Raw genomic sequence first — 23,393 nt, 5'->3', positions numbered from 1 at the left:
CCTCTTATGACTGAAGGGTCAAAGGGTCTCTTAGGCCCTTTTAAGGGCACTAATTACATTCATGAGGGCTTTGCCTGTATGGCCTAATCCCAAAGACCTCACTTCATCACACTATTACCTTGGAAGTTAGGATTTTAACATGAATTTTGGAGGGACACAGATACTTAAACCATAGCAATGGATGTTCATAGCATACACCATATTATTTGTACAAACTGTGTAGGTACAATGAGCTACCCTTAGGATTTAGGGAAAATTTTGTGTTGATGTAGGGAACTCGTTACTAGCCAAGTTCCTAAAAGCTAGCCAATGGCCAACCTTACAAGCAGGTCTTTTTAAGACTAGCAATCTTAAGATTGTGATGTCAGCTCCTCTGCATAGAAACCTAAATGTGGACTACAAAAATGATGTTTCAAGTCTTTTTACTTTCCTAAAAGATGATGCCATATTTTGGGCAGAGCAATAAGAAGAGATAATGATTATTTCAGTATATTTCATTATATCATCATTATATAGGTCTCAATTTTTTATTTTAGTTTTTTATTTAATAGCATAATTAATTATGGTTAATAATGATGAAATAATATTTAGGATTATGAAATAGTCTAAGATCACCAAGATCCCATGAAAATTTTGTCCAGTGGATTCTCTTGGTATAGGGACTTTCAACTAAATGCTGCTGTCTCAATTACTATATTTCGTATTTTGGAGAACAGTCAACAGTACTGACTTAGCCTTTGTATTTTGGTATGCTAATCATCACTAATGAAATGAGCAGTAATCAAATAAATCTTTAGGTTGTGAACAGACATTAATAAGGTATATCTAAACTTGCTAATAGTGTAGCAATTTAGAAAAGTCATTTAATCCTTTTATTTTTTCAGAGGTAAAACACACTTTCTACTTTCCCATTTGTCTTGCTTAGCATTGAAGTTTTAGTTTCTGTTGCTTCTAAAATCACAAGCAGGAATAATGTGAAGAGAAAAAAAATGCAAGAATAGGCTGTTTAATGAGAGGAAGATAACTGATTTAAAAAAAGTACAGTTTAATCAACATAGTCTGCTTTTTTTTTTTGGCGAAAAAGCCATTGTATACATGACACAACACTATTTTTGAATATTTATGTACTTATGTAAGATAAAATACTTTTCATTGTGTTGAAATTGTTGACTTCACAGTCTGAAGACTGGCATTGACTTTTTAAGTATTGCAGCTAAAAGTGGGCATTTCCTGGAGTTAATTGTCTTTACAATTCAACTAGCATTTATGAACTATTATATCCTCAAATTTGAAGTGTTTCGAAAGTATAAAGTAATGCAAAATTTAAAGGTGAGTTTTAAGAAAAAATAGTTGAAATCTTACACTCTTGGGTGACGTTGTGTGATGAGGTATGAGGTGCTTATGGATTTGGAGGGCAGCGTCTCGTTCAAAGTGTGTCTTAGCCAGTACCCATCTATTTTGTCTCACTATTCCTTTTATTCATTTGATTTAAAATAACTTATTAAAAAGTAAAACAATACTAATAGTGATTTTGGCCTCACAGACCTTAGTCGTCTTCTAATCTTGGATTTGCTAGTTATACTTCCTGAGCTTTCTATATATTGTGCTACATATAATGGGGACTACAAAGATATATGGCTCTTCTCTTTATGAAGTTTATAATCTAGTCAGAAAATATTAGAACCCATCAAAGGCAGCCTTTAGTATTCTACAACTTCATTTAGTGACTTTCTCAGTGATTTTAAAAGTCACATCAACCTTGCAGATTCACATTTTTTAAAACTCAGCAGTCACATTTAACTTGCCTTCTTAATTAGAGGGATGGCACAGGGTTGGATGCCACATTCACTTCTCTGGTTCCTTCCTCAGTGAATCCTCCTTTCACCCATGGTAACCTGTAAGCTATTTGAGAGCATAGACAGAATCATTTTTGCTTCCTGTTATATCCCTTGTGCCTTGCTCTATACCTCCACATAGCTCCTTAGCAAATACTTGTTAAATCAGTATATTTGGTTATATCCTGGGTCTTAATATTCTTGGTGTTTCTTGGCATGTTCTTCTTGCTACTTCACTATATTCAGGGTTGTTATCCTGAAGTCAGTTCCTTCTTTATTCTGGGAAACAGGAGTTTTATTTTGCTTTATTAGGATATTTCTTGTGTCTAATATTTAGATGTAGAAGACTTCTTTTTTACATAATCATATGTATTGTGTGTAAATTTTGAACTCCTCTAAATGTTTCTCCGAGATTATCATTGTTGACGACTACCTCTTTTGAAATCTTTCTGCTTTACTTTGGTTTCTGTAATAGTGTACTGTTTGTGAGCTCCCTGGGTCAACCCCTCTTATTACTAAAAAACCAAAACAAAACTGATTCTGTCAGAAAATTTGATATGAAGAATTATTAAGTAAGTCTACATTTACTATCTACTTTGTTCTAAAAACTAAATGAAGAAATGACTCAAGTGTTAGAGAGGTAGCAAGTACTTCCCTAAAGCTGAGGGAAGCAATGGTCACAGGTTAGGATCACTAAAATTTACATGCTTGAAGGAGGGGCAAATGCATCCAAAATTTGGACCTTTGAGGAGGAGGTGCCACCCCTCTGATACTGACATATCTAAATTCTGACAAAGTGCCTCATTCACAGACTCAGGCCTCTGGGGAGAGGACCCTGCACTGTCTGGTTTGGTCTGATGAAGTGTTTTCTACTGAACTGGAAGAACTGCAAACTGAGTTCAGCTGCTGCCAGAGAAACAAAACCAACACAGCAAAGTTCCTCCTTCTTCCATCCTTGCAGTCAGCCTCAAGTACTCCATTTTGGTCAAGCCTAAGAGGGAGCCAGCTGGTATGGCAGAAATGTGGTTCCCAGGTTCTCACCCTGCAGCAGCACAAAGCCAAGTGTAGAAGGCTTAGTTGAGTAATGGAACAGAGAACAAGGAGAACAAGTCTCTAAGGTGTTGTAGTATAAAGTTACATGGTTTCTCAGGAGTTGAGATACTGACATCAGTAAATCATATATGAGAAAATTAATAATTTGGTAAGTTTAGAACTGTATGTAAATCACAAAAATGGAGAATTGGCACAAATATAAGCTTCTAATAATTTAATTGGTTTAGATTGTAAAATTAGATTTTGAAAATTGTTCAGCTTTTACTTATAGAGCAATTTTAGGTTTACAGAAAAAAAAATTCACGTGTAGAAAGTTTCCATATGTGTGCTCCCTTCATTTCAACACTGAAGTTTCCTTTTATTGATGTCTTAAATTAGCACGATATATTTGTTCTTATTGAGGCATCAATATTGATACGCTACTGTTAACTGAGGTCCACAGTTTATATTAGGAGTCACTCTGCTGGACATTCTGTGTGTCTGAGCTCCCCTTAACCTGGTGGTCAGTTTTAATGGTCTTATTTGATAATTTCTGTCTTCCATTGTCTGAATGTAGGCATTTCGCAGGGAAATTTGCTTATTTATCTTCTGTTGTATACTTTTTCCCTTGGGGAAATCTCTTTCATTTCCATTGAGTTTTCCAGTGAAGTAGAAGATTTATCTATAATCCATCTAGGATTTTCTCTGACCCCCAAATTCTGTGATAGCCTGTGTAAAATTCAGACTCCTCACAGGTTTCCTCCAGAGTCATTCCCTCCTTTCTCTGAGTTTTCTGTGTATATTAAATCTATTCTCTTGGTTGCACAGATGCAAAATCTTCATATGAAATTTGACTTGAAGATGTACATTTGTTTTGTCATGACTTTCTGTTGATGTTAGCTCTCTGTTGCTTGTCTTATTCTTCTTACCATTCTCTTTGCCCTATTACAAGTCTTGGTTCCCTTTCTTGTTGCTTCTATGCAGCAAATGCTCCTGCTGCCTGAGGTCCTATGACTTTTGGAGAGAGGGTTAAGTGGAACTGCGCTGGAAATGGCCCACTTTGAGTAGCAATCTGGCTGTGTGCTGTTGCTGGTGGAAAAGAAACTGAGGACACAATTCAGAGAGGCTTTTTCCATTAGTGTTCAAAAAGAATAATCACTCATTTCTTTTTTGATGTTTCATCATATTAAATGTTTTCTAAATGCCTGTTCCCTTTCAGCATAATGGGAGTTTTGAGTAACAAGTGTGGCTTTCAACTCCAATATCAAATGATTTTTTCAATATGGCTCCTGGCATTCAGTCCTCAAATGTGTGAACACCTGCGGCGCTACAATATCATTCCTGTCCTCTCCGACATCCTCCAAGAATCTGTCAAGGAGAAAGTCACAAGGATCATTCTTGCAGCATTCCGTGTAAGTTTTGGTGCTTGTTGTTATTGTTGTTGTTGGTGGTAGTGGTGTGTGTGTGAGAGAGACAGAGGCACTTTCTATTGTGCAGTATATGTGAATTTTAGCAGATGGGAAAATTACTTGCCCTCTATGTTTTACATGTAGTTTTATAAACATACAATAAGATATCATTGGTTTGTCTTTATGGCATGGGGCTGTGGAGCAGGTCGGAGGAAACCATCTAAATCAATGAAATGTGTGAGTCATAGAATACTTGTAAGGAAAGGTAATTTGGTTATATTCAGTTGAAGAAAGTCTCCCTTTTCTTTATTGCTTGCCATGAGACTGCTATTAGGAGTTTTCTCTCATGGGGCCCGTATTTTAGTATGGAGGTTTTTTTTTTTTTCTTTTTTTTTTTAGATTCTGGATCTACTGACTAGCAGTATATTTCTAAGGCAACTATAAAGATGTATAATTAGAGATCCACCTACACTGACCTATGCGGGACCCAGGCCCAGGGTAGGCCTGGGTCCGTCCTGCCACTGGCAGACACCCACCAGAGCTCAGGCTCCACCTAGATCTGCCTCTGCTCACCTGCACGGGACACAGGCCCAGGATAGGCCCAGGTCCATCCTGCCACCGGCAGACACCTGAGGACACAATTCAGGCTCTGGCACAGGACCACCTACACCAACCTGCACAGGACCCAGGCCCAGGGTAGGTTCGAGTCCACCGCTACCTTCACCTCCCAGCTGGGAGCCCAGGCCTAACCCACTTCCATCTTGGGACACTGCAGACATCTCCATAGCCTTCTCCATGCAGTAGCCTCTACCTTTCAACAACAGACAGGGCCTAGAAGCAGCTGCATCTCGGAGCAGGCATCCCAAAGACAGTGTAAGGCTCACCCTTTCAGCCCCATCTCTGAAATATGTTGCATCCATTTTGGGCACCGCCACTGCTATCTTGGAGTTACCTCCGCTATTGCTGCCACCACCTTTAGTTGCAGCAGCATACATCAAGAGTCTGGAAGCCCAACATTAAGGTGAGGTACAGATGATCTGCACAGATACTAAAAGATTATATGGTAGAAACTGTAATATCTCAGATCCACACTGCAAGAATGGAAGACACATAGAAACACATGACAACATGAAAAAACAAGGGAGGAAAGTGCCCCAAACAAACCAGGATACTGCAATAATAGAATCCACGGACAGCAAAGTTGATGAAATGTCAGAGGAGGAGTTCAGGAAGTTCATAATTAAAATGATCTGTGAATTAAAGGATGACCGAAATGAGCAAATACAGGCAAAATTGATCATTCTAACAAAGAGATGAGAGAGCAAATATAGGTAACAAAAGATTTCTTCAAGAAAGAGATAGAGACTCTGAAAAAAAAATCAGAAATCCTTGAAATGAAGGAAACAATAAACCAAATAAAAAACTCAATAGAAAGCATCACCAACAGACTAGATAGATCACTTGGAAGATACAGTGTCAGATAATGAAGACAAAGTATACAATCTGGAAAATAAAGTTGACCACACAGTAAAGATAGTAAGAAACCATGAACAAGCCATCCATGAATTATGGGACAGCATCAAAAGACCAAATCTAAGAGTTATTGGGATAAAGGAAGGCTCATAGTTACAAACCAAAGGAATGCATAATCTCTTCAATGAGATATATCAGAAAATTTCCCAAGCATGAAGAATGAATTGGAAAATCAAATACAGGAGGCTTATAGGACACCAATTGTACACAATTACAACAGATCTACACCAACGCACATTACAATGAAAATGCCTAGTATAGAGAATAAGGAGAGAATCTTAAAGGCCATAAGAGAAGAAGAATCAGTTCACATATAGGGGGAGAGCAATTCGTATCTCAGCAGATTTTTCAACCCAGACCCTCAAAGCCGGGACATCATGGAACAACATATACCAAGCTCTGAAAGAAAATGGATCACCCCCTCCAGATACAAGCAGCCAGGAAACCACCGGGGGCGTGTCTGTAGGGAAGCAGAGGGGACTCCAGATCCCCACCTCCCCTTAACACCAGCGGCGACACCCAAGATCTTAGCCGCCAGTTTCTGGGGGCGTGCCCACCAAAGGGGTCCTGAAAAATTTAACTGTTGGTTCCCAGATCACCCCACCACAGCACTGGGGCTTAATTGAATGACAGAGAGGGTGTTCATCGTTCGGGATATAGGACACGCGGTGGGGCTGCAAGTGTAATCAGATCCTTGGGGAACCGCCTCTGGTGAACAGGACCTGGCTGGCTGGCTGGGAGGAGGAACAGGGGGAGGGGCCGGATAAGTGAAAGGGCTCTGGACTAACAGGATTGAGAGACTCCCAGGAGCCACCGTACAGGGATTTCTGTCAGCACATAGAGGGCAGAAGCTCAGCTCAGAGGGCACAGCTCCGCCTATTGGAAGAGAAGAAAATGGGATTCAGCCATAGAGCAGGGGATGCCAGCATGGCAGAGATCTGATGTCATCGGAGAGCGGCCGAGGAGAAAACTTCATCGGTGCCAGCGGCGACGGAAACAGTTGGTCCCCTGGTAGGGAGGGTGAGTCACAGATACCCGAGTCTCTCTCGCTTTGTCGTTGAGCCAGAGGCGAGGAGAGGGGCCGCCGCCCACTCCCGCAAGGTAGGAAGACCTGCGACCAACCTGCAGATCAGGCCCAGCGGTCTGCAGGCGTGGTAAGAGGGGCAGGGCAGAGCCACCGCCCGCGCTGGCAAGGTAAGCAGACCTGCGACAGACCTGTGGATCAGGCCCAGCGGCCTGCCAGCGTGGTACACACTCCACCCCAACTGGAGTAGGGGCAGAGCAGAGCCTTAGCCCGCGCCCAGATCAGGCCCAGCGGCTCGCCTGTGTGGTGGTCAAGTGACCCCAATTGGAGTGGGGGCGGAGCGGAACTGACACCCTTGCCCACAAGGTGGGCAGACCTGCGACCAACCTGCAGATCAGGCCTAGCGGTCCCCGGGCGTGGTAGGAGGGGCAGGGCAGAGCCTTCGCCCCCACCTGCAAGGTAGGCAGACCTGCGACAGAACAGCGGATCAGGCCCAGGGGTCCGCGGGCGTGGTAGACACCTCACACCAATTGGAGGAGGGGCAGAGCAGAGCCCCTGCCCGCACCTGCAAGGGAGAATTTTCAACTATACAAGAGCAACATAAATATATAGGGGGGGGAAAAATTTCAAAAACACAACAGTTTCACCAAGAAGAAAGAAACGCAAGCAGTATGAAAAGACAAGGAAAGAAAGGATTACAAGCAATGCAGGTCAGCTCAACTTTAGAAGAGGTAACAGCTGCAGCAGATGGAATGTCAGATAAAGAATTCAGGATATATATGCTTCAGATGATCTGGAGTATCAAGGAAGAAATTAGACAGCAAAATCAGACAATGAAAGATCACTTCGACAAGGAATTACACAAACAAATCCAGGAAGCAAAGGATCAACTATACAGGGAGATAGAGGTTATAAAAAACAAACAAACAGAAATCCTAGAAATGCAGGAAGCAATAAACCAACTTAAAAACTCAATTGAGAGTACTACCAGCAGAGTAGAACACTTAGAAGATAGAACATCAGACAATGAAGACAAAGTATTTCAACTTGAAAAGAACATAGACAGCTCAGCAAGACTGTTAAGAAACCATGAGCAGAACATCCAAGAAATATGGGATAACATTAAGAGACCAAACTTAAGAGTCATTGGGATACAGGAAGGTATAGAACTCCATACCAAAGGAATGAGCAATTTATTTAATGAAATAATACGAGAAAACTTCCCAGACTTGAAGAATGAGACAGAATCCCAAATTCTAGAAGCCTACAGGACGCCGAATGTGCAAAATTATAAGAGATCCACACCTAGACACATTATAATGAAGATGCCCAACATACAGAATAAGGAGAGAATTTTAAAAGCTACAAGAGAAAGGAAGCAGATTACATTTAGGGGCAAGCCAATCAGGATAACAGCTGATCTTTCAACACAGACTCTGAAAGCTAGAAGATCCTGGAATAACATATTTCAAACACTGAAAGAAAATGGGTTCCAACCAAGAATTGTGTATCCAGCGAAATTAAGCTTCAGGATGGAAGATGAAATTAAAACCTTCCACGACAAACAAAAGTTAAAAGAATATGCAGCTAGAAAACCATCTCTTCAAAACATCCTCAGCAAAACATTACAGGAAGAGGAAATGGAAAATAACAATGAAAACCAACAGTGGGAGGTAGGACAGTAAAGGGGGGGAATAATCAAAGAGGAAAACAAACCATGTTTAGTAACATAAATAAACAAATATGGCTGGAACAACAACCCATATCTCAATAATAACCCTAAATGTTAATGGCTTAAACTCACCAATTAAGAGACACAGGCTAGTAGAATGGATCTCAAAACAAGACCCAACAATATGCTGCCTACAGGAGACGCATTTGATAGGAAAAGACATACATAGGCTGAAGGTGAAAGGTTGGGAAAAATCATATCACTCATATGGACTTCGGAAAAAAGCAGGAGTGTCCATACTCATATCAAATAAAATAGATTTCAAGCCAAAGTTAATCAAAAGGGATAAAGAGGGACACTACATACTGCTTAAGGGAACCATACACCAACAAGACATAACAATCATAAATATATATGCCCCAAACAATGGCGCAGCTATGTTCATCAAACAAACTCTTCTCAAGTTCAAGAGTCTAATAGACCACCATACAATAATCATGGGAGACTTCAACACACCTCTCTCGCCACTGGACAGATCTTCCAAACAAAAGTTGAATAAGGAAACTATAGAACTCAATAACACAATTAATAACCTAGACTTAATTGACATATATAGAATATACCACCCAACATCAAGCAGTTACACTTTTTTCTCAGCAGCACATGGATCCTTCTCAAAAATAGATCATATATTATGTCACAGGGCAACGCTTAGACAATATAAAGGAGTAGAGATAATACCATGCATCCTATCTGACCATAATGGAATGAAACTGAAAATCAACGATAAAAGAAGGAAGGAAAAAGCATACATCACTTGGAGAATGAACAATAGGTTACTGAATGATCAATGGGTTATAGAAGACATCAAGGAGGAAATTAAAAAATTCTTAGAGATTAATGAAAACACAGACACAACATATCGGAATCTGTGGGACACATTGAAAGCAGTTCTAAGAGGAAAATTCATTGCTTGGAGTTCATTCCTTAAAAAAAGAAAAAACCAACAAATAAATGATCTCATGCTTCATCTCAAAATCCTAGAAAAAGAAGAGCAAAACAACAGCAAAAGAAGTAGAAGGCAAGAAATAATTAAAATCAGAGCTGAAATTAATGAAATCGAAACAAAAGAAACAATTGAAAAAATTGACAAAACTAAAAGTTGGTTCTTTGAAAAAATAAACAAAATCGACAGACCCTTAGCGATGCTAGCGAAGAGAAGAAGAGAGAGAACTCAAATTACTAGCATACGGGATGAAAAAGGCAATATCACAACAGACACTTCAGAAATACAGAAGATAATCAAAAATTATTTTGAATCCTTATACTCCAATAAATTAGAAGATAGTGAAGGCATCGATAAATTTCTGAAGTCATATGATCTGCCCAGATTGAGTCAGGAGGATATAGACAACCTAAACAGACCAATATCAATCAAGGAAATAGAAGAAACCATCAAAAGACTACCAACTAAGAAAAGCCCAGGACCGGATGGGTATACAGCAGAATTTTACAAAACCTTTAAAGAGGAACTAATACCAATACTTTTCAAGCTACTTCAGGAAATAGAAAAAGAGGGAGAACTTCCAAATTCATTCTACGAGGCCAACATCACCCTGATACCTAAACCAGACAAAGACACTTCAAAGAAAGAAAACTTCAGACCAATATCTCTAATGAACCTAGATGCAAAAATCCTCAATAAAATTCTGGCGAATCGGATACAAAAACATATCAAAAAAATTGTGCACCATGATCAAGTAGGATTCATCCCTGGGATGCAAGGCTGGTTCAATATACGGAAATCAATAAATGTTATTCACCACATCAATAGACTTAAAAATAAGAACCATATGATCATCTCGATAGATGCGGAAAAAGCATTCGACAAAGTACAGCATCCCTTTATGTTCAAAACTCTAGAAAAACTAGGGATAACAGGAACATACCTCAATATTGTAAAAGCAATCTATGCTAAGCCTCAGGCTAGCATCACTCTGAATGGAGAAAAATTGAAGGCATTCCCTCTAAAATCTGGAACAAGACAGGGATGCCCTCTCTCACCACTTCTGTTCAACATAGTTCTCGAAACACTGGCCACAGCAATTAGACAGACGAAAGAAATTAAAGGCATAAAAATAGGAAAAGAAGAACTTAAATTATCACTATTTGCAGATGATATGATTCTATACCTAGCAGACCCAAAAGGCTCTACAAAGAAACTATTAGAGCTAATAAATGAATTCAGCAAAGTGGCAGGATATAAAATCAACACGCATAAATCAAAGGCATTCCTGTATATCAGCGACAAATCCTCTGAAATGGAAGTGAGGACAACCACTCCATTCAAAATATCTTCAAAAAAAATAAAATACTTGGGAATCAACCTAACAAAAGAGGTGAAAGACTTATACAATGAAAACTACAGAACCCTAAAGAGAGAAATAGAAGAAGATCTTAGAAGATGGAAAAATATACCCTGTTCATGGATAGGCAGAACTAACATCATCAAAATGGCGATATTACCAAAAGTTCTCTATAGGTTTAATGCAATGCCAATCAAAATCCCAAAGGCATTTCTTGTAGAAATAGAGAAAGCAATCATGAAATTCATATGGAAAAATAAAAGACCTAGAATAGCAAAAACAATGCTAAGCAGGAAGTGTGAATCAGGCGGTATAGCGATACCAGACTTCAAACTATACTACAGAGCAATAGTAACAAAAACAGCATGGTACTGGTACCAAAACAGGCGGGTGGACCAATGGTACAGAATAGAGGACACAGAAACCAATCCACAAAACTACAACTATCTTATATTTGATAAAGGGGCTAAAAGCATGCAATGGAGGAAGGATAGCATCTTCAACAAATGGTGCTGGGAAAACTGGAAATCCATATGCAACAAAATGAAACTGAATCCCTTTCTCTCGCCATGCACAAAAGTGAATTCAAAATGGATCAAGGAGCTTGATATCAAATCAGAGACACGCCGTCTGATAGAAGAAAAAGTTGGCTACGATCTACATACTGTGGGGTCTGGCTCCAAATTCCTCAATAGGACACCCATAGCACAAAAGTTAATAACTAGAATCAACAAATGGGACTTACTCAAACTAAAAAGTTTTTTCTCAGCTAAAGAAACAATAAGAGAGGTAAATAGAGAGCCTACATCCTGGGAACAAATCTTTACTCCTCACACTTCAGACAGAGCCCTAATATCCAGAGTATACAAAGAACTCCAAAAATTAGACAATAAGAGAACAAACAACCCAATCAACAAATGGGCCAAGGACCTGAACAGACACTTCTCAGAGGAGGACATACAATCAATCAACAAGTACATGAAAAAATGCTCACCATCTCTAGCAGTCAGAGAAATGCAAATCAAAACCACCCTAAGATACCATCTCACTCCAGTAAGATTGGCAGCCATCATGAAGTCAAACAACAACAAGTGCTGGCGAGGATGTGGGGAAAAGGGTACACTTGTACATTGCTGGTGGGACTGCAAATTGGTGCAGCCAATTTGGAAAGCAGTATGGAGATTTCTTGGAAAGCTGGGAATGGAGCCACCATTTGACCCAGCTATTCCCCTTCTTGGTCTATTCCCTAAAGACCTAAAAAGAGCATGCTACAGGGACACTGCTACATCGATGTTCATAGCAGCTCAATTCACAATAGCAAGACTTTGGAACCAACCCAGATGCCCTTCAATAGACGAATGGATTAAAAAATTGTGGCATTTATACACAATGGAGTATTACTCTGCATTAAAAAATGACAAAATCATAGAATTTGCAGGGAAATGGATGGCACTAGAGCAGATTATGCTAAGTGAAGCTAGCCAATCCCTAAAAAGCAAATGCCAAATGTCTCCTTTGATATAAGGAGAGTAACTAAGAACAGAGTAGGGACGAAGAGCATGAGAAGAAGATTAACATTAAACAGAGATGAGAGGTGGGAGGGAAAGGGAGAGAAAAGGGAAATTGCATGGAAATGGAAGGAGACCCTCAGGGTTATACAAAAGAACATACAAGAGGGAATGAGGGGAAAGGGAAAAATAATACAAGGGGGAGAAATGAAGGTCAATAGGGGGGGTAGAGAGAGAAGAAGGGTGGGGAGGGGAGGGGAGGGAGGAGGGGGGATAGTAGAGGATAGGAAAGGCAGCAGAACACAACAGACACTAGTATGGCAATATGTAAATCAATGGATGTGTAATTGATGTGATTCTGCAATCTGTATATGGGCTAAAAATGGGAGTTCATAACTCACTTGAAGCAAAGTGTGAAAGATGATATATCAAGAACTATGTAATGTTTTGAACAACCAACAATAAAAAAAAAAAAAAAAAAAAAAAAGAAAATGGATGAAAACCAAGAATCATATCCAGCAAAATTAAGCTTTAGATTTGATGATGAAATGAAAATCTTCCATGATAAACAAAAGTTAAAAGAATTTACATCTCGAAAGCCTGCACTATAGAACATCTTTGGCAAAATATTCCAAGAAGAGGAAGTGAAAAACAATGATGAAAATCAGCAGAGGGAGGTATTACACTAAAGGAAAATCTAATCAGAGGAGAAACCAAGTCAAATTAAATACCAAAAATAAACAAAAATGGCTGGGAATACAAATCATGTCTCAATAGTAACTCTGAATGTTAATGGCCTAAACTCACCAATCAAAAGACATAGATTAGCAGATTGGATTAAAAAAAAAAAAGACCCAACAATATGCTTCCTCCAAGAGACTCATCTCATAGGAAAAGACATCCACAGACTGACCGTGAAAGGATGGGAAAAATCATACCACTCACATGGACTGCGGAAGCAAGCAGGGGTTTCTATCCTCATATCAAATAAAGTAGACTTCAAGCTAAAGTTAATCAAAAGAGATAAAGATGGACACATCAAGGACCTAGGAATTAAATCAGAGACCCTGCGTGAAATAGAAGAAAAAGTAGGCCCTAATCTCCATCACGTCGGATTAGGATCTGACTTCCTTTAATAAGACTCCTATAGAGCAGGAATTAAAATCAAGAATCAAAAAATGGGATGGATGTAAAACTCAAAAGCTGCTTCTCACAAAAGAAACAATTAAGTGAAGAGAATAGAGAGCTTACAGAATGGGAGCAAATTTTTACCACATGCACATCAGATAGAGCACTAATCTCCAGGATATATAAAGAACTCAAAAATCTTAACACCAAAAAACAAATAATCCAATCAATACAAGGACCAAGGAACTGAAGAGGCACTTCCCAGTAGATGATATACAGTCAATCAACAAATATATGAAAAAATGTTCAACATCTCTAGCAATTAGAGAAATGCAAATCAAAACTACTCTAAGATTTCATCTCACTCCAGTCAGAATGGCAGCTATGAGGAATACAAAAAAACAGTAAGTGTTTGCAAGGATGTGAGAAAAAAGGCACATTCATACATTGCTAGTGGGACTGCAAATTGGTACAGCCAATATGGAAAGCATTATAGAGATTCCTTGGAAAACTGGGAATGGAACTACCATTTGACCCAGCTATCCTACTCCTCGGTCTTTACCCAAAGGACTTAAAAACAGCATACAACAAGGACACAGCCACATCAATGTTTATAGCAGTACAATTCACAATAGCTAAACTGTGGAACTAACCTAGATGCCCTTCAGTAGATGAATGGATAACAAAAATGTGGTATTTATGCACAATGGAATACTATTCAGTATGAAAGAGAATAAAATCATGGCATTTGCAGGTAAATGGATGGAGTTGGAGAATATAATGCTAAGTGAAGTTAGCCAATCCCCCAAAACCAAAGCCGAATGCTTTTTCTGATATAAGGAGGCTGATTCATAAAGGGGTTGTGGGGGGTGTGGAGCATGGGTGGATTAGACGAACTCTAGATATAAAGCAAAGGGGAGGGAGGGAAAGCGAGAGAGTATGGGGGTAGGAAAGAAGGTGTAATGAGATGGGCATCATTACTCTTAAGTCATGTATGACAACACGATGGTGTGACTCTACTTTGTGTACAACCAGAGATATGAAAAATTGTGCTCTATATATGTAATATGAATTGTAATGCATTTTGCTGTCATACATAACAAATTAGAATAAAAGGTGTATAATTATTTTAAACTGTAGGTATTTATTAATATGTAAGAATTTTTGAGTTACGTAAGTCAACTTCCTCCCTTAAAGATGAGGAAGTTGAGAACAAGAGAGGAGCTGAGTTTGAATCTTTATTCTAGGTAGCTAGTCATTTGTAAAACAGAAATAAAGTATTGTTAATTGGGTCCCCAGAGCCAGTGTCTTCACTGTAACAACTGTCTCTTGATAATTTTGTTGATTGCCTTAGGATTCAGATGGGATTTTGGCAGATGGCTTGTTTGGTCTCTTAAGAATGCTACCTGAGAGGGCTGGGGTTGTGGCTCAGTGGTAGAGCACTTGCCTAGCATGTACAAGGCCTTGGATTTGATCCTCAGCACCAAATAAAAGTAAATAAAATAAAGATATTGTGTCAAACTAAAATTAAAAAATAAATATTAAAAAAAAAGAATGCTACCTGAGAGTGATAATAGTGGACATAGCTCAGGTAGCGCTTACTGTGTCATGCATTGTTCCCAGGGCTTTCCCTTGTTAACTCATTTAATGTTTATTAGAGCCCTAGAACATAAAAATTATTATTTTTATTATTGGTATGTGTTATTATTGGTATTGTTATTTGTTTGCTTCAGAAACTGTACTTTTGATCATTATTTATTCATATGTAAAGAACAAGTCAAAAATAAAAAGTAATATACACGTGTTACAAAAATATAAATAGTATAGATATCATATTTGTCAAATGCAGTCACCTTTTAGATGTTTCTGAGCATGCAGAGATAAATATATAAATAAGTGTGTGGTTTTCCTTCATATTTAAAAATAAAATGATACCATATAATAAATATTGTTCTTTATCTTTTTTTAAATTTGTTTTTTTTAGATATACATGACAGTAGAGAGTATTTTGACATACATACATACATGGAGTATAACTTCCCTTTCTTGTGGTTGTACATGATGTGGAGTTACACTGGTCATGTATTCATGTATGAGCATAGGAAAGTTATGTCAGATTCATTCCACTGTCTTTCCTATTTTTTTAGCTTTATTCTTACCAATTCTTAAAGAATATGTTTTTATTTCTCTAAACATAGATCTTCACTCTTCCTTTTAATGGCTATATTCCATTGTGTTGGTATATAAGTGTTAAGTATTCTATTGATGGGCTTGTGGGTATTTTCAGTTTCTTTCGTGTATGCATGCTTACTTTGATGAATAATTCTTCTGAATGAAGTTCTAGAAGGGGAGTCAAAGATACATACTGTTTTATACTTACTATAGATAATGCCAAATCACCTGTCTTTCAAAACTGTGCCAATTTATATTTATATCAAGTATGTATTGGGAATTTTCTACTCTCTTACTAGCATTTAATAGTCTTTCTTTTGATTTTTACCAAAAATGAAATCATTGTTTTGAAATTGCATTCTGTTAATACTGAATGAAGCTAAACATCTTTAAGTATTTTATTGACTATTTATTTTCTTTCTATAAATTGCATATTAATAGCTTGTTGTCACCTTGTAAATTTTAAAATTTGATGTATAGGAACTCTTTTCTGGATGTCTGTAGTTATTAACAACAACTAATGTTTATTGAGAGCTTATCTGTGTCAGGCACTGTCATAATTATTTAAATGTATTACGCATTTAATTATTCCAAGAACTCCATGCATGGCCTCTCATTAGGCAATGAGAGGTTAAATAATTTGCCAAAATAGCTAAGAAATTAAGAGCAGGGATTCAAACTCAGGCAGTGTGACTCATGCTGTTAACCATCATGCTAACCTTGTGTTTGATGCTGAGAATCATAATTGTTACATTTAATGAGTCATTTTCATGCATTGCTTTATGTAATCTTCATGATTAACCAATAGGTTCTATTATTATTTTTATTTTATAGATGAGGAAACCAAGACTTAAGAAGTTGATTCCTCAGTTAGTATAAGATTGAAACTTCAGTGTAATTTATCAGCTTCAAAATCTTTTTCTTAACCACTCTGCCATCTCCCCTGCACTCATTTTTTTTTCATCTACTTTTGGTACATTTTCTCAGGAACCTTAAGAGTGCCATTAAAAGGGTGGAGGGAGATTATGAAAAGGAAAACCATAGGTAATGTGAGAGGAGAATTTGAATCAGTGTAACCTCAGAGTCTCTGGCAGCTAGTTTTCAGTGAGGTAACAGTGCAATTAGATATACTAGAAGTGAATTGTATTATTTTTCAGTTTATATGTTAAGGTTACTAGGGCTGGGAATGTAGATCAGGGCAGAGCCCTTGCCTAGAGTATTTCCTAAAACCCCTTATTTCACTCTGCAACTTTTCAAATGATTTTACATACATATATATATATATATATATATATATATATATATATATATACACACACACATACACACACACATATATATATATTTTTTTTTCTTGTATGTTTTTTAATCACTGCTTTGTACAGACATTATTTAATTTACTCAGTCGTCTTCATCAAACATAAGACCTTGGTTGTCTCTATTATCTGTGTTTATGTGTATGACACATAAAAGTGACTCAGAAAATTTTGTGAATTAAAGGTGTTATATACCTGGGAAGATTGAGGCAGGAGGATTGCATGTTTGAGGTCACCTGGACAATTAAAAAGAGCCTGTCTCAGAATTTAAAAAAGTAAACATGAAGTTTCCTCTTGAGAGGGGGAAAATGTGCTGCCTAGTTCTTACGAGGAAGAACTCACCAAAGCCCAGTCTCTCCAAATAAGCTTCTTTGTCAGCTCTGCTTTTACTATTTTATTGCATACTTTTCTACATGAAACAAGACTGATTTTTTAGAATTTATTCATTTGAAATAAATTTATTCATGTATTGCATCTTTTCAACTCGACATATTTATTCTCTGAAGATTTAAAGCTCCTTCCAATTCTGTTAGTTTATGTTGTGAGTTTCTCTCTTGTCTTTCCTCCTTATTAATCTAGTAAATTCATAGGAGCCCATATTTTACTAAAATCCTCTAGTTTAAATGAAGCATCTACCATTTGGAAAAAAATGGAGCTAGTTTAGATCTTTCATTTGTTTACAAAAATTGTACGATAGAGAAATATTAAGAAAAAAGTATAAATTATCCTCAATTTTCCAGTGGAGCCTTGTTGACATTTTATGTGCTATTTATAATTTCTATTCCCTAAATACACAAGGCATCAATTCAAGATGAATTGTAGTAGGCACTGAAAAACAGAAGGAAGGACTAGGGGGAGTCTTTGAATTCTCGGCCCCCGTCATAATTTAGGTGGATCATGGTTTACATTAGCGACTACAGATGGTGTGTGCACTCAAGTTGGTAGTGAGCGCATCTGCCATGGTCAGTGGAGGTGAGGTTGTTGGGCTCCTGGGTTGTCCTCTGAGCCTTTGGCATTTGCTTTCCATCTCCATACTTCACCTTTTTTTCATGTTTCTGGTGTGAGTACTATTCTCTCTCCTAAATTTGTCACTAGACCTTACTGATGATGCCAATAGGGTAATGTCCTTCAAAAAATAAATGTGTACTAAATCAATCTTGGGCATATAATAGACCCCCCCAAAAATGTGTGTGATTATACAAGAGATTGAACAAAAGTGCTGAAAGAAAAACTTTCTATAGGAATAGGGTAATGGCATTGAATTTATTAATGTTTATGTTGATTTCTTTATTGACTGATTTCAGTTTCTTTTTAAAAAACATTTGGTTGTTTTGTTCTCATATTTAAAACTATGATGATAAAATTCTATAACATACTGTCTGTTGCTTGAAGCTGCTGCTGTATTGAAAATCAGTGTACCTCAGAGCCTCTGGCAGCTAGTTTTCAGTGCAGTTGGATTATTCTAGAAGTGAATTGTATTATTTTTCAGTTTATATGTTAAGTTTATATGTGTAGGGCTGAGAATGTAGATCAGTGGCAAAGCCCTTGCCTAGTACATGTGAGGTCCTGGGTTCAATCCTTAGTAACATATACACATACACCACCACCACCACACACACACACACACAATAAATTAAATAAAGAAGGAAAAAAGAATACATTCACTACAATAATCCACATAAAAACATATCACAGAAAGCAAGACTAGAGGAAGAAAATCCCTTTTTTTCTGTTAGTCCATAAATGTTTTTCTCTAATTTGAAAGTTGTTCATAAACTTGTTATTGAAAAGCTCTTTTCAAAAAATAAGATATATTTTGTAATTGTTAAACCATTAGGAAAAATACTTACCTTTGACTCAATGTTCTTCCAATTAGATTATTCTAGAAAGATAATCTTGAATTATTGTTCTTATTTTTTGTATGACTTTTCACTTCTTTTGATAGAAAAATCAACAGTTTCCTTAGTAATTATTAATATGGAAGTAAACTGTATTATTTTTCAGTTTGTATTTACTTATCCTTTTCTGTATGTTAGTCATATTTTTGTTTGAAAATGCCTTTGTATTTTGTTTAAATCTTTGTCTTGATGGGGTGACTTGATGAATTCACCATGTTTATGGTATGCAAAGCTCAAAAAGCCACAAGAAGTGTAGAGCCAGACTGAGATTCTTAGTTTTTTTTTTGACCTGATATGGAAACTCTTTGGATTAATTGTCTCTTTTGTATTGAAATATGAGGAGTAGTATAGCTCCTTCTTAATTTTCTTTCTAAGTGACAGTACAGTGTGAGACTGGAGTCTGCCTGGAGTGGATAGACCTAGATTTGAATTCCGCACTTGCTTGTTTAGTGTTGGGAGAATGGCTTGAATTCTGAAATGGTTTCCTCATTGGTGAAGGGTGGGTAGTAATACTTAACCCACTTCATGTCTGGGTAAGATAAGGATTCAGTGAAGTAATAGTGAGATGCCTGGCAATAGTGAGTACATGATACATACTCTTTCCTCTATCTCTTCTCTTTATAAAATCATAGAACACCAGAAGTTTGCCTCTTTAAATCTTATATGTAAGGTGAATTCTTATTAATGTTAAGCCCAGATGAAGATGTAGTGCTTTATTTTTGTTTGATTTATAAGAGGCAGAATTGATATTTTACAAATACTAAGCAAGATTTAAAATTCTATGTAAACTATATTTGTAGTTTCAATTTTTACCCATAATGCATGAAATTTTTTATGACAATTTCTGGGCTTCCATCGTCTGTAATTTTTAATATTTTGGATTATTTAAATAGATCAGTCCATTAGCAGAAATATTTGTTTTTTTTTGGGCTGAATAATGCTAAATTTGGGTTAATGCAGTTATTTATGTGAGTATGCTGAGGACCAAAACTCAAAAGAATGTCTTTAGATATCCACAACTTTGATATATACAACTGAGCTAAAATTAAGCCATTTGTAAGGGCATGATTTAGACCATCAAAAAAACTGGGGAAAATGTTTTGAAAAATCATTTTCAAATCCCTGTGTCCTTTAAAAGTGATTTCTCTAGCCAGGCGCAGTGGTGCATGCCTGTAATCATAGCAGCTTGGGAGGCTGAGTCAGGAGGATTTCGAGTTCAAAGCCAGCATCAGCAATGCCGAAGCACTAAGCAACTCAGTGAGACCCTCTCTCTCTAAATAAAATACAAAATAGGACTGTCTCAGTGGTCGAATGCCCCTGAGTTCAATCCCTGATACCAAAAAAAAAAAAAAAAAAAAAGATTTTTCTGATGAGGTTCTCTCAATATGGTCTAGTCATGTATTTTTCCCCCCCATATCCTGAAACTGAGAAGGAAATTTTTATGCTGGAGACTTTAGGAAGCTTGTTGAGCCCTTATGAATTGAGCAAATCTAGCAGCTGCTAATTATTATTATTTTTCCATTTGAGGGATGAATTTTATTTTTGAAAATGTCAATCTCACTTATGCATGGTAGGTGTGGAACCCCAGGTCTTTGCAAATGTTATTGCTGTTGGTTAAATGGATTTGTCAATCTTTAGTTTCTAAAATAAGTTAGAAGGTTTTGGAGCTATGACTGAGACAGGCATTGGAGATTATCTTTGTTGTCTAGAGTTCTACATCTGCTCTGAGTTTTATTTCCCCTTTTAGTTCTGTTTAGTCAAGAGTCTGAATTATATGTATAATGATATGGGACATTATATTTGTTTTAAAATTCTGATTTTTATCAGAAAGTCTTAAGAATTACCATCAAATTACTATCTTCTTTTCATTAACTGTATTTATCACAACTTTTAACTCATATCTACATGTACTTATTCATAGATGTATGCATTTTCCTGTGCAAGTAGTTAATACTTTCAAAGAGGCTAGCTCTAGCTTGAGTGTATAGGGACTATTTTTCTCACTTTGGCATAGAAATTATATTGCCATGAAAAAATTGTATTCTCAAATCTATCCCTTATTCCCTATTTCAGAAATTCTGCATAGACTTTGCCAATTAAATCTCCATCTTGCTTATTAGATACAGGTGTGAATGAAGCAAGACTGAGACTTGTTTTGGCACTGGGGATTGAACCCAGGGGCACTTAACTACTGAGCAACATCCCCAGCCCTTTTTTTTTTTTTTTTTTATAGGAGACAGGATCTCGCTGAGTTGCTTAAGGCCTCACTATGGCTTTGGACTCACAATCCTCCTGCCTCATCCTCCTGAGCCACTGGGTTTACAGGCATGTGCTACCATGCCTGGCAAGACTGAAACATTTTAAATCTTAAAATGTGGCCTGCATTACCACTGCAGTGCGGTGCAATGAACCATTCACAACCCGCAGTGGATAGTACAGAAAGTGAGAGTGAGCATGAAGTGTGATCTTTATCACCTGTGTAAGCAGTGTAGTGCATCCTTTACAACCCACAGTGGATGGTACAGAAAGTGAGAGTGAGCATTTAGAAACTTATAGGAATTTGATAGAATAATTGCGTGTCTATTAATTTTTGTAATATAGAATTTGAGTTTGGATTTTTCAGATATTTTAAAATTCATTCTTAATTTTTTAATGAAAGCATTCACCTTGAGACTGGTCATCACTACAGTTGATAAATGTGTAATTTCATGGCTAGAAGTTTAATTTTGGTAATGGAAAGATCTGAATTGTCATGTGATTCCATCTTGTACTTAGTGAAGTCAAGATCTTGCTGCACCACAAATTTTCCAAAGGCTAAATGAGGCTGGATTGGCCACTTTTTCGTTTTGTTTTTGGTACCAGAGATTGAACCCTGGGGTGCTTTACCCTTGTTTATATTTTATTTAGATACAGGATTTCACTGAGTTGCTCACAGCCTATGTTGCTGAGGCTAGTTTTGAACTCATGATCCTCCTGACTCATGTTTACCAGCCACTGGGATTACAAGTGTGTGCCAGTAGGCCTGGTCACTTTTTTGTTTTGTTGGGTGAAGGTACTACTCAGTTTTAGGATCTTATAAAACTATGTTGCTCCCAGATTTTATAGGTTGTTTCTGGAAGATTTTATTTCAAGTACTTTTCATAACACATTATTTCCTCCTTTATATTCTTTATCAGATGAAGAGATGAAATTAAAACTTGTTTTCAAGGAAAAATTAGGCTTACTGATTGATTTGACAGGATTGAAGAAAAGGGGAGAATAAAAGATGACTGATCTTTGAGGTGCCATTATCTTGAGAATTGAGAATACCATAACACAGACTGTCCTATTGAGATATTGAATGTGTTAAAGTTATAGTTGAAACCACTAATGATATTATTACCATAATATCATATAGAGTTTAAACAGACATGTAGGAGATCAATAAGGGACCATGTGAACCAAAAAACTTTCATGCTTCTAAAGTTAGAAGAGATGGTAGTAGGAAAAGTAACTGGAAAAGGTAACAGAAAACTTAATAGAAGAACAAGTAAAATCTCAGAAAAGGAAATAAGGAAAGGAAGAGTTTCTTAAAAGAAGAGGTTATTAGATTTAGGGTTCTATACAGTTTAAGATCTCAAAAGAATTTGTGGAAGGAAATAATAGATGTCTTGGGAGAGAGTAGTTCATAGGAGTAGTCATAGTAGGAGCTGGGGTTAAGGGAAGAATTAAACATGATCTATGTTATCTAGTCGGGTGATATGGACTAGGATTTCACAGTTTAGTAAAGGACACAGGCTTGTTCAAATGTTAATGTCATTGATAATTTCTTCTTTGACCTGTGGATTTTGTAGAAGCACATTGTTATCTTTCCAAATAGAAAGTAGACATTTACAGGTCTTTAATTGAATTCCATTATGGATAAAGAACTATTCTGTAAATTTTTAACCCTTGGAAAGTTGAGAATTGTTTTCTGACTCATAATGTATCATGGTGAATGTACTATGCTCATTTTAAAAGAATGCGTATTTTGCAGGTGGGAATAGTGTTCTGTAAATGTCAATTAGGTCAGGGTAGTTGATAGTTATTATTCAGATCTTCTGGTGTACTGATTTTTTTGTTTAGTTGTTCTATCTGTTGCTTAGAGAGCTGTTCACATCTCTAGCTTTTATTTTAGATTTGTTTATTCTCCCTTCAATTTTGTTAGTTTGTGCTTCATGAATTTTCAAGCTCTATTATTACATTATGCACGTTGTGTTTCCCTAATAAATGGTCCCCTTGTGTCATTGTGAAATGTTCTCTTTTATCACTGATAAAGCTCTTTTCTCAATATATACTTTATTTGAAATTATGTGATAAGCCAGTTCTTATGCTTATAGTTTGAATGGTATATCTTTTTCCATCTTTTTAGTTTTACCCTATCTTTGATTTCATATTTAAAGTTTGTCTCTTTTAGACAATATATAGTTGAGTCTTGAATATGTTCTAATAATCTCTGCCTGCTAACCTGAGTGTTTACTT

The 23,393-nt window shown here is 37.0% G+C and overlaps 1 protein-coding gene across 2 annotated transcripts in view; it reads left to right on the top strand.

The window, feature by feature from the left end:
* The window catches only part of Atp6v1h (ATPase H+ transporting V1 subunit H), a 108,909-nt gene that overhangs the window by 33,513 nt on the left and 52,003 nt on the right, over nt 1–23,393 (top strand). For both annotated transcript variants that reach the window (XM_046428590.2, XM_046428591.2), the window contains one exon: nt 4,087–4,279. In XM_046428590.2, the coding sequence (XP_046284546.1) occupies nt 4,087–4,279 (193 nt within the window). The remainder of the gene's footprint in view (nt 1–4,086; nt 4,280–23,393) is intronic.

This window comes from Marmota monax, unplaced genomic scaffold, assembly GCF_021218885.2.
Source record: "Marmota monax isolate L192 unplaced genomic scaffold, Marmota_monax_Labrador192_F-V1.1 WCK01_AAM20220418_F8-fsc00044, whole genome shotgun sequence".
Classification (NCBI taxonomy): Eukaryota; Metazoa; Chordata; class Mammalia; order Rodentia; family Sciuridae; genus Marmota; species Marmota monax.
This window is presented reverse-complemented; position numbering and strand designations above follow the sequence as displayed.